Below are 12,403 nucleotides of genomic sequence, written 5' to 3' on the forward strand. Positions count from 1 at the left end.
TAATTTTTTTTTTTTTTTTTTGAGACACAGTCTCACTCTGTCTGGAGTGCAGTGGCTGGATCTCAGCTCACTGCAAGCTCCACCTCCCAGGTTTATGCCATTCTCCTGCCTCAGCCTCTGGAGTAGCTGGGACGACAGGTGCCCGCCACCACGCCCGGCTAGTTTTTTGTATTTTTTAGTAGAGATGGGGTTTCACCACGTTGGTCAGGCTGGTCTTGAACTCCTGACCTCAAGCGATCTGCCTGCCTTGGCCTCCCAAAGTGCTGGGATTACAGGCGTGAGCCACCGCGCCCAGCCATCCCCCTTTAAACACCTGGCCTCTTCTTTCCTGTAGTTGCGTTCCACTTCAGAATTTAAAAGATGATATGAAGGCTCTTTCATGAATAATAACTTTTGTATCATGTTTTACAGTTTTTTAAATACATTCTTACTAGCAGTTTAATAAATGAGGATTCCTAGCAGCTCACATACAGCCTTCAGTAATAATGTTTTTCTGTAAATTTCTGTTTGGGAGGAGGAGTTAGTAAACAAACTTACGACCCAACAAACTAAAAGCTTCCCCTCCAGTGACCACCACACAGCCTCCTTCCCTGTTTGGAAAAACTTAGAAAAATGAGTTCTCTTCACTGTCTCCAATTTTTCTCCTCCTGCTCTTTCTTGAATCTACTCCAACCAGCTCTTTGACCTTGACTCTATTAAAACTACTTTTATCAAGGACACAATGTTGCTAAATCCAATAGTCAGTCCTCTTCCATTGTCCCATTTGCAGCACTGGACTCAGTAAACCACTTTCTCCTTCTGGAACGTTCTTCTCTCAGCTACCGGGACACCACTCTCACCTGCTTCTCTCCATGCCGGTTGCTCTTTTTCAGTCGATTTTGCTGTTTCTTCCTCATGTGCCAGATCTCCAAATTTTGGAATGTTCCCGGAGTTATGTCCTTGGACGCCTTCTCTTCTGAGTGTCTATTCCAGGTGATCTCATCTGGTTTCAGGGCATTCAACATGCACCAAGAAGCCAGTGGCTCCCAGGCTCTCTTTCTAGCTGGGGGTTCTCCCCTGGACTCCAGACTGGCACATCCAGCTCCTTCCCCACGTCTCCTCCTAGATCCCTTACGGGCACCTGGAATTTAACATGTCCCAAACCCTCTAACCCTATCTAACCCTCACCTGCTTCATTCATCATCTTCCATAGTTAATGGGGAAGTTCGTCTTGCTCCGTGTGCAAAATATATGCAGAATTATGAGCTGGGCATGGTGGCTCACACCTGTAATCCCAACACTTTGGGAGGCTCAGGTGGGTGGACTGCCTGAGGTCAGGAGTTAGAGACCAGCCTGGCCAACACAGTGAAACCCTGTCTCTACTAAAAATACAAAAAATTAGCTGGGTGTGGTGGTGGGTGCCTGTAATCCCAGCTACTAGGGAGGCTGAGGCGGGAGAATTGCTTGAACCTGGGAGGCGGAGGTTACAGTGAGCCGAGATCGTGCCATTGCAGTCCAGCCTGGGCAACAAGAGTGAAACTCTGTCTCAAAAACAAACAAGCAAACAAGCAAACAAAACTCCAAAATATATGCAGAATTTGATGGCTTCTCACTACTCATTACCCCTCTACTATCAAGGTCCAAGCCACCACCATCTGTTGCTTGGATTATACTAGTAGCTTTTTTTTTCTTGCTTTAATTTAAAGGCTAATTTTCTTTATGAAGAAGGTGTCTATTAACTACAGTTTTTCCTCTTACAGAGTAGTCAGTATCCTAATAAGCATCAGTCTCTTATTTTAGGAATCATAATCTAAAACATAGAGTTAGTTGCTTATGGGGTGAACACAAATGAGACATGATTGAAACAGGAGATTTAATGACACTTCACATAGTCCTTAGGCCACATAAACTTATTTTCCCCCCATTTTTGCTCCTTTTCCTAGAGTATTGATTATAATCCATGTTGATATTAAAAGAAACATGATACTAATCATATAATTTGTTACTGCCTATTAAGTGACTGCCACCCTGATTGTGTCTTAACTGGTCTCCTAACTCCCATCTTTGCCCCTATGGTCTATTTTTAACAGCCCAGCCAGGATGCCCTGTTAAGCCTTGGGTTCCAGGGGCTTCCATCACACTCAGAAGACCCAGACCCACAAACTCCTACCAGGTCCAGCCACATTTACCCTCTGACCTCACCTCCCCCTCACCTCCTGCTTGGTCACTCCAGTTCAGCCACCTCTCCCTGCTGCTGATGAAACACACCGGGCTCACTCCAGCCTCAGAACCTTTGAACTTCCTGTGCCCTCTGCCTGAAATGCATCTACCCTGATTATCTCTCAGGTTGGTCTTACTTGCAAAGGTTTTATACTTGGCAAAGGGCTCTACAGACATAAGCTGCTGCTAGACCAGTGAGAGCAATCTGACCATTTCCACTTATTCCAGCATTTGGAGGGACAGGGACAACAAAAATTGAAGATCCAGGTCTGTCTGATACCAGATTACCCTAAGGTTACTGACAGTCAGGTCCTTCGCAGAAATTATGAGAGGACAGAACTGCCAGAAGAGCCACTTCCTTACTGTGTGTGACGGCCAGACAGGCAGCGACAGATGCTTTTCACAGGTGGCTCAGCTAAACCCTCCTTTTCAAAGAAATCTCTCCAGGGCTCACTGAAATTTGGCTGTACTCTGCATCTCCCTCCCACACCCTCTCTCCTGTGTGTTCCTTGATGTTGTACATGTGGCTTATTCTTTTTTTTTTTTGAGACGGAGTCTTGCTCTGTTGCCCAGGCTGGAACGCAATGGTGCAATCTCGGCTCACTGCAACCTCTGCCTCCCAGGTTCAAGCGATTATCCTGCCTCAGACTCTGGAGTAGCTGGGATTACAGGTGTTTGCCACCAGACCCGGCTAATGTTTGTATTTTTAGTACAGATTGGGTGTCACCATATTGGCCAGGCTGGTCTCAAACTCCCGACCTTAGGTGATCTGCCCACCTCGGCCTCCCAAAGTGCTGGGATTATAGGCGTGAGCCACCACGCCCAGCTGTGGTTTATTCTTTTAAAGAAGACTGTGCTGCAGGTTTAGATCAATATAGTGAATGAACTATAGTGACTTCTTCCCTAAGGTCAGACCACACAGAAGCCTGACCTTTCAGCTTTAATTGTTCAACTGCAAATTTCCTTTCAAAACAGACAGTCAAGTGCATTGACTACCCACTCAGAACTGTTTTGATCCTAACAGGAGAAGCCACTTACCTTCTTAACAATCCCCTCTGACTGCTCTTCAATGACAAGTGATAAATCAAACTGTAATTCTTCCTCAACAATAGATGGAAATTTCACGATCACATTAATGTGGTTGGTAAAACCAACAATCTCAAACTCTGGCGGTTCAAAAGACACTGTTCAGAAAACAAAAACAGACAGGAATATGTGACTGAGACCATACGTGGCCCACAAAGTCTAAAGTGGTTCTTCTCTGGCCCTGTATAGAAAATCTGCCAAGACCTGATTTACATCATAATTTTTCATTGCTAATGCTATTCCACTAAGTGACTGTATCACAATTTAACTGATTCACTGTTTTGAACATTTAGATTGTCTCTGATTTTTATTAAAGACTTAATGTATCATGGGATATTCTTGGAACTACATTTTTGCATTTGTCCTTCATAATTTCTATCTTTCTCTCTCTCTCTCTCTCTCTCTCTGTCTCTCTTTTCTTCTTTCTTTCTTTTTTAATGTAGAGATAGGGTTTCGCCATGTTGCTCGGGCTGGTCTTGAACTCCTGAGCTCAAGTGATCCACTGCTCTCGGCCTCCCAAAGTGCTGGGATTACAGGTGTGAGCCACTGTGCCCGGCCTTAATAATTTCTTTGGGACAAGTTACTAAAGAATTCTGGATTAGAGTAAGCACATGTTAAGGTTTTTAATACATGCTGTCAATTACTTCAGATGGACCATGCCAAAGCAAGCTCTTTGTATTCCCTCTAAGCCTGGATATTTATGTATTTTTCATATTTATCATTTGAGTCATGAAACATATCTCACTGTTACTTTAATATGCATTCTCTAAGCCTGGATATTTACGTATTTTTCATATTTATCATTTGAGTCATGAAACATATCTCATTGTTACTTTAATACGCATTCTTTAACAACCCAAATACCATGAACTACAAATTCTGATTTTCTTTCTTTTCTGTGTGTACACACAGATGTCTGTTTATACACATACATCAACATGCACACAAATCTAGCAAATGTCATATCTGAATTGTTTGCCACAGTGGCAACAAAGTAGTAGTCATCCTTACTACTTTGCTAAGCATGTATGAGCACGTGCACACCCGCCTAGCCTACAACAGGAAGCTGAGACCAAATGGTTCTCTGGGAAACTCGTTGTAAAGTGGGAAACTGAAAAAGTAACAGAGCTGGAGCTGTTAACACAGTGCCTTAGGGAGCTGACTTGAGTCCTAGGGAAAGAAAGAAGGGGTAGACCTGTTCTTCGGTTCTAGTCTTCTCCTCTGAGCTTTGGGTCCTAGGTGCATGCACACTTGGGTGTTCACACACAAAAGAACTATTGGGTTATAACGTGGGGGTGGAGTTGCTGTATCAAGAAAACACTGGGGTCAGGTGTGGTGGCTCATGCTTGTAATCTCAGCACCTTGGGAGGCTGAGGCAGGCAGATCACTTGCGGTCAGGAGTTCGAGACCAGCCTGGCCAACATGGTGAAACATTTCTACTAAAAGTACAAAAAAAATGAGCCAAGCGTAAGGGTGTGTGCTTGTAATCCCAGCTACTCTGGAGGCTGAGGTGGGAGAATCGCTTGAACCCGGAAGGTGGAGGTTGCAGTGAGCCGAGATCGCACCATTGCACTCTAGCCTAGGTGACAGAGTGAGACTCCATCTCAAAAAAACAAAAAAAGAAAGACAGACGGAGAGAAAGAGAGAAAGAGAGAGAGAGAGAGAGAGAGAGAAAAAGAAAGAAAGAAAGAAAGAAAGAAAGAAAGAAAGAAAGAAAGAAAGAGAAAGAAAGAAAGAAAGAAAAGAAAAGAAAAGAAAAGAAAAGAAAAGAAAAAAGAAAAGAAAAGAAGGAAAGAAGGAAAGAAAGAAAATACTGGGCCAAAGAGGTGGGAGAGCTAGATCCAGCCCACCTGAACCTGGCTCCACACTTCCTGTCAGGCTATGAAACCGAAAAACAGCAGCTCCTACTGCCTTATACAGGCACTGGGCGAATCTGCAAAGTACAAGTTATCATTCCACTTTTCAGATTAAAAAAACCAAGGCTCAGAGAGGCAAAGCAGTCCACGGATACAGAGCTAGGAAGTGGCAGGGCCAAGAGGTGAGCCCAGCCCCAGGTCTAAAACACCTTTGCAGACCTCCTATTTCACAGAATAGCAAATGATAATGATCTTGATGATGGGGACAAAGTGGAGAAACAGAGATAAACTCACTGTCTATGTCCAGCCAGAAATTGTGTGAGCAATTGAACAAGGTTGTGTTCCCGCTGAATCCTTCTAGGCTGGTGACATAGGCCTCGTGTGTGCTTCTCCACTCATCTGTGAGGTCACAAAATGATCTTGTGGTATTTGCACAGTTCTTAACTATCTTCAAATCTTCTGGTTTACTTTGGAAAGAAAAAAATGGAAAAAGGAAAGTGTGAGCATTGACGTAATGAGTCTATTTTCGGGTGCCTTACTTCATTGTCTCCTTTAGGGCTCTGCTCAAATATCACTGTACTAAGTGATCTTCCCAACCATCTTATTGAAAATGGAACATCTTATACCCTCCCCACCCCTGCACTTTCAATCCCTCTCTCTCTTCTTGATTGTAGCATTTACTCACACCTGTCACACTATACCTTTGTTTACTCATGTCTCCATTTACATAATGTCTGCTCCAGGAGGGCAAGGACTTTGGTTCACAGTTGGACCCCCTGGCAGGTAGCAGGTGCTCAGTAAAATTTGCCGGATGAGTAAATGAATGAATGAAACTTGGGCCCTCATGGTGGAGGCCTCAGATCTCCCTCCCTCTATGGGACAATCATGAATGCCTTCCCTGAGACCCCCTCCCTCTCTGGCTAAGACTAGATGATCCAGTCCTAAGTCAGACCTGGTCTATTTCAGGGACAGCACAGACATCTCATCTACCAAGCTTCAGTTAGTTGGATGATACATGTGACCACTCAATGCAGAGAAAAACTTTTAAGACTTTAGCAGGCACCAAACAGAAACTCACAAGAGGTCTTCCACTGGCTTAGTCAGTAAGCAGGAGCGGCAGCAGCTCTAGGCCAAATAAATAACCAACAAAAGGACACTCCAAGGGGTTGCTAGATCAAAGCAATGACTTCTAAGATTGGTAGGCGTGGGAAGAAGAAAGACAAACAGGACTCCATCCATTATGTCATGAATCCTTGCAGCAACCTCTCAGCAGAGGCATTCGCTTAGGGGCTGAACTCTGTGCCACGTGTCAAGCTGGTTAGTGACCAAACCAGACTTTGCACCCAGGCCTGTCCCAGACTAGGCCAGGCAGTTTCTGGTGTCCCAACAGAGTAAAGAAAAGTGAACATAAACCATCAACCTGGTCAAAAGACCTTTGGATTCCTGTCCTCAGATAACGGGACTTTTAAACATTCAGACTGACTGAAATAGAGAAATCATTGCCTAACCCATACACAAGAATTATTTTGTATGTGAGGTTCTGAGCTGTAGAAATTGAATTTGATGACACATACAAGCTTTGTCAAAATAAATGTGGATTATTAAAGTATTCAATTTAATTAAAAATGGATGTGTGATGGTGTTTTGCCTTTGGCCTTTTAAGGCTCTGAATAAGAAACGCAGAGAGAAGGAGAGGTAGACAGGAAAAGAGAGAGGGAGAGGCAGAGAGAGAGAAAAGATCATCTCTTCTTCCACTCCCCATATAACAGAACAACAATATGTTTACCAAGAGAAAATGAAATATCAAACCAACCTCATGATTGTATACAGCAACTTATAGTGAGTTGCCACAATGGAGTGGTTTTTTAATTCCCATGATAAGATGGACCGGAAATTTCGCAATGAGATCTTAAAAGTGCAAGATTCACTTGTGTAATCTAAAGAGAAGAAGGGAAAAAAGGCATTGAAATTTGGAACCCACAGTTGTATTCTGGTCACTGTTCAGTCATTTCTTGGGATCTAGAACCCACATCTCTGGCAGATAACACCTCCAGAGAGCCCTGGGTCTTGAAAACAGGAAGTCTACAGGACATGGGAAATGAACTAATAAGTTCATTCACGAACAACATATTGTCAGGGCAGGCAAGTGTAGGAAACAGGAACTGTGCACTGTGTAAGCAGAGTTTGGACAGAAGGGCTTCTCCAATGCCCTTGGACTGTCCCTCCATGGTTCACTGGACCAAAATAACCCAGGCCATCCCAGCCCACGTGGTGCACTTCCTTTCATTCTCCCCTACCCATTCTCCCTCCCCAAGTCGTTCTCTCAACTCAGCTTCCAGCTCCTCCATGAAGTCCTCCTTAAGTAGCTCAGCCCACTGCAAATTTTCATGCCTCTGGATTCCCCAGCATACTTATTCCCTGGATCACAGAGAGCAGGGGAGTATAACATGAGCCCAGACTGGCCCTTTGTAAGCATTTAAGCCCCGTAACAATGCTGAAGTAGGCACTAAGAAGAGACTCATTTTACAGACTGTGACATTGAGTTGAATTATACAATGTCATGCAGGTGGGAAGTGGCAGTGATAAATAAAACATTAAAGCCACACTTGCCAAATTTTGCCTTATATGGTTAAATTGTTAAAGATCATCTAAGTTTCCTGTGGTTAGGACCCAGGCCTTTGTTTCTCGATTGCCAACTCTTCAACCCCAACCAACGCTTAGCACAAGGTTGGACACATATTTAATGCTTAATGAAGTTTTGTGGACAGATTTATATATGTAGCAAGAAGTTTAGTTAAAAAAGATTATCGTCCTTTGTCTGGAACCATCAGGGTGGAAGAATGTAAATTAAAGAGCAAGTATTTCTGGGCCATCTTTTGTTTGGCACAGTCTGTGTCTCCTCGTTCTTCTATTAGTGAGATTATTAAGAGTTTGAATATTCTTTAAAGAAGTTTAAAAATGATCTCTAGTGTTCATTTCTTAGACTAGTTTTGTATCTCTCAAAAAACCAGAGTTAGCTCATTTTAGCTCCTTTTACAGAGAAAGAATCCCAATAAAATTGGTAACAGATGTACAATCAGAAATCAAATATCCCACATTTTATACCTCTGAAAGGCTGCCCCAACACTTTCACTCTTATACAAAATTTAGTGAAGCCAAAAAACATCTCTTACCAGGCAAATCATGTGAAATACCAAACACGAGGCTGATACACACTAGAAGGAAGAAAACACATTAGAGAGGCAACAGTTTTATCTGGGCTCAACTTGCAATGATTACTCTAAGTCTGGAATTCTTTAACACACATTTATGGTATCAGATTGAGACTTTTCTTGTACTAAAAAAATGCCCACATAGATGGTTTTTATTCTACATTGGTGCCAGCAGCACATGGTGCAAGGACTGTGACCTGAGCTGAGATAAGATCCATTTGGGAGCTGACACTAACAACAGTATGTATGGTCCCTGTTCTGCCCTGCTTTTTCCACTTAAAAATATATTTGGGGCCAGGTGCCGTGGCTCATGCCTGTAATCCCAGCACTTTGGGAGGCCAAGGTGGGTGGATCACACAAGGTCAGGATTCCAGACCAGCCTGGCCAACACGGCAAAACCCTGTCTCTACTAAAAATACAAAAAATTAGCTGGGTGTGGGGGTGCACACCTGTAGTCCCAACTACTTGGGAGGCTAAGGCAGGAGAATTGCTTGAACCCAGGAGGCGGAGGCTGCAGGGAGCTGAGATCGCTCACTGCATTCCAGCCTGGGTGACAGAGAGAGACCCTGTCTCAAAAAAAAAAAAAAAAAAAAAAAGGCTGGACGCAGTGGCTCACGACTGTAACCCCAGCATTTTGGGAGGCCAAGGCGGGTGGATCACTTGAGGTCAGGAGTTTGAGACCAGCATGGCCAACATGGTGAAACCTTGTCTCTACTAAAAATACAAAAATTAGCTGGGCATGGTGGTGGGTGCCTGTAATCCCAGCTACTTGGTAGGCCCAGGCAGGAGAATTGCTTGAACTCAGGAGGTGGAGGCTGCAGTGAGCTGAGATCACGCCCTGTACTCCAGTCTGGGCAACAGAGTGAAACTATGTCTCAAAACACACACAAACACACACACGCGCACACACACACACACACACACACACGAACTTTTTTTTTTTTTTTGAGACAGAGTCTCGCTCTGTCGTCCAGACTGGAGTGCAGTGGCGCCATCTCGGCTCACCATGTTAGCCAGACTGGAGTACAGTGGTGCCATCTCGGCTCACCATGTTAGCCAGACTGGAGTGCAGTGGCGCCATCTCGGCTCACCATGTTAGCCAGGATGGTCTTGATCTCCTGACCTCGTGATCCACCTGCCTCGGCGTCCCAAAGTGCAGGGATTACAGGCGTAAGCCACCGCACCCGGCCACACACGAGATCTTTAACACCAAAATAATTTCCTTGTTTTTGTTTAAGTACTTGGGCTGGCTGAGGGAGTGTCCTCAGAAGCAATTGTCCATCCTAGAAACATTCTCAGAATATGAATAAGCATGCTACTAATTAATCAACTTTAGAGTTAAAAGACATTTATCAAAGATTGGGGAGGAAGAAAGGGTGTTAGGAGAAATTACTCTTCAAATTATAGGCGAGCATAGTCCCAATTATTATTGCCTTAAGTCACTCATTTGTTTTCTGAAAATTAACAACAGGACAGGAAATTACACTGAATCTAAACCACTAGTGTAGGTTTCCTATCTGCTTTCCACTTAACTCCTGATGCTAGGCAGGCTGGAACTGGGTCCTCTAGTCAGGGAAATTAGTTTGCTACTTCCTGCCAGGGCTCTCCATGAGGATGGCATCACAGCTTGCTTCTATAAGAGCTAAGATAAAAAGCAGCACTCACCCATAAGAAACAAATTAAGCGGTCTGACGATGAAGGCATTCTGGCTCAAAAGCATCTTTGCTATTTTTAGAGTCTTCTCTTGACTTTTACATCTGAAATCAACATTAGGTGATCAAAATTCTGAAGTGTCTAATTAAATTGCAAATATAAAAATGGGAGCAAAAACAAGACAAGGAGAGACCTGTAAGGAATAGTAAAATTCCTAGCTCCGGGAACTGGATCATTTACCCCATTTATTCAAGTGAGCCTGGTCTCAACTTCTGGGCCCAATCCCCCACCTAGTCAGGGAGGAATTTTAAATTTAACTTTTGAACAGGCAACAGTCATTGGGTTCAACAATTTTAAGCATACAAAAAAAAAATAGTGAAAAGTCTTACTCCCTTTAGAAAACTACTTTTTTTTCTTTTGTGAATCCTTCAGAGTGTCTCCACACATAAGCAAAAACAAACGCATATTTCTAATTTCCCCATCTTTTAGACAAGAGATAGCATGTATAGTCCCTGTTCCACCCTGCTTTTTTCACTTAAAAATATATTTGGAAGATCTTTCTATTCTTGTTTTTTAAAATAGCTGGATAGAGTTCTACTCTATAGACACACCATTATTTATATAATTAGTACCCCTACTGTAGACATTTGAATTATTTCCAGTCTCTTCTGCAAGGAAATCTCTTTCATTTTGCACATGTGCCAGTTTAAGTGTGGGAAAATTTCCAGAAGTAGAACTGTTAGACAAATGACGTATCAGTTAGCGTTCTGGCAGGAAACAGCTCATTCAAATTAGGATAGACACTTTAAAAAAATACATTTAAAGGGTACAAGTGCAGTTTTGTTAGATAGATATATTGCATAGTGGTGAAATTTGGGCTTTTAGTATACCCATCACCTGAATAGTATACATTATACCCATTAAGTAACTTCTCATTCCTTAACTCCCTACACGCCAATCCACCCTTCTCAGGCAGTAATGACTATTATTCCACATTGTATGTCAATGTGTGCACATTATTTATTAACAGCCCCCGCTTATAAGAACAGGTGGTATTGACTGTTTCTGAGTTGTTTCTCTTAAGATAATGGCCTTCAGTTCCACCCATATTGCTGCAAAAAACATAATTTCATTCTTTTTTATGGCTGAATATACTGTGTGTGTATATAGATATGTAATTTTTTTTTTTTTTGAGACGGGGTCTTGCTGTGTTGCCTAGCCTGGAGTGCAGTGGTGCAATCATGGCTCACTGCAGCCTCAACCTCCCAGGCTCAAGCAATCCTCCCACCTGTACCCCTACGTAGCTGGGACTACAGGCATGTGTCACCACACACCGGCTAATTAAAAAAAAATTTTTTTTTTAGAGACGGGGTCTCACTATATTGCCCAGGCTGATCTCAAACTCCTGGATTCTTGCCTTGGCCTCCCAAAGTGCTGGGATTACAGATGTGAGCACCACACCTAGCCATATTTTCTTTATGCAATCATTTGTTGATGAACACTTAGGTTGATTCCGTATCTTTGCAACTGTGAACAGTGCTATGTTCTGAGAAATTCATTGTTAGGCTATTTCATTGTGTGAATATCATAGAGTATACTTAGACAAATCTAGATAGCGTAGCCAACTACACATCTAGGTTATATGGTATAGCCTATTGTTCCTAGGCTATAAATCTGTCCAGCGTGGTACTGTGCTGAATACTGCAGGCAGTTGCAACACAGTGGCATTTGTGTATCTGAACATATTTAGACACAAAAAAGGTACAGTAGAAATATGGTATAATCTTATGGGGCCACTGTCATATAAAGAGTCCATCTTTGCCCAAGACATCATTAGGGGGTGCAGGACTGTATTTACAAATGTGTGAGCAGGCTGCAGGCAAACCAGAAGGGAGAGTATAGAACCTGCAGCTCACAACATTGAGGCCTGTGACCACTCTGGGGTCCAGAAGGCAGAGTCCAGAACCTGTAGTTCACAACATTAAGGGCTGTAGCTCACAACATTGAGGGATGTGCCCACTCTGGACTTGCAGAAGGGAGAGTCGAGAACCTGTAGCTCACAACATGGAGGGCTGTGACCACTCTGGGCCTGCAGAAGGGAGGGTATAGAACCTGTAGCTCACAACATTGAGGGCTGTGACCACTCTGGGCCTGCAGAAGGGAGAATATAGAACCTGCAGCTCACAACATTGAGGGCTGTGACCACTCTGGGCCTGCAGAAGAGAGAATATAGAACCTGCAGCTCATAACATTGAGGGCTGTGACCACTCTGGGCCTGCAGAAGGGAAAGTTGAGAACCTGTAGCTCACAACATTGAGGGCTGTGACTACTCTGCGCCCTAGGAGGGAGAGTAGAGAACCTGCAGCTCACAACGTTGAGGGCTGTGCCCACTCTGGG

At 43.4% G+C, this 12,403-nt stretch overlaps 1 protein-coding gene across 10 annotated transcripts in view; it reads right to left on the minus strand.

Moving 5' to 3' along the window:
* The window catches only part of IFNAR2 (interferon alpha and beta receptor subunit 2), a 36,568-nt gene that overhangs the window by 13,790 nt on the left and 10,375 nt on the right, over positions 1-12,403 (minus strand). For 8 of the 10 annotated variants that reach the window (XM_015132995.3, XM_001092342.5, XM_015132999.3 and 5 more), the window contains exons 2-6: positions 10,019-10,110; positions 8,315-8,356; positions 6,955-7,078; positions 5,436-5,608; positions 3,238-3,383 (exon numbers count right to left, since the gene is read on the minus strand). In XM_015132995.3, the coding sequence (XP_014988481.1) occupies positions 3,238-3,383; positions 5,436-5,608; positions 6,955-7,078; positions 8,315-8,356; positions 10,019-10,073 (540 nt within the window). In that variant the 5' untranslated portion in view covers positions 10,074-10,110. The remainder of the gene's footprint in view (positions 1-3,237; positions 3,384-5,435; positions 5,609-6,954; positions 7,079-8,314; positions 8,357-10,018; positions 10,111-12,403) is intronic. The other 2 variants (XM_077995813.1, XM_077995814.1) reach the window with 1 other exon arrangement.

This window comes from Macaca mulatta, chromosome 3 (genome assembly GCF_049350105.2).
Source record: "Macaca mulatta isolate MMU2019108-1 chromosome 3, T2T-MMU8v2.0, whole genome shotgun sequence".
Taxonomy (NCBI): domain Eukaryota; kingdom Metazoa; phylum Chordata; class Mammalia; order Primates; family Cercopithecidae; genus Macaca; species Macaca mulatta.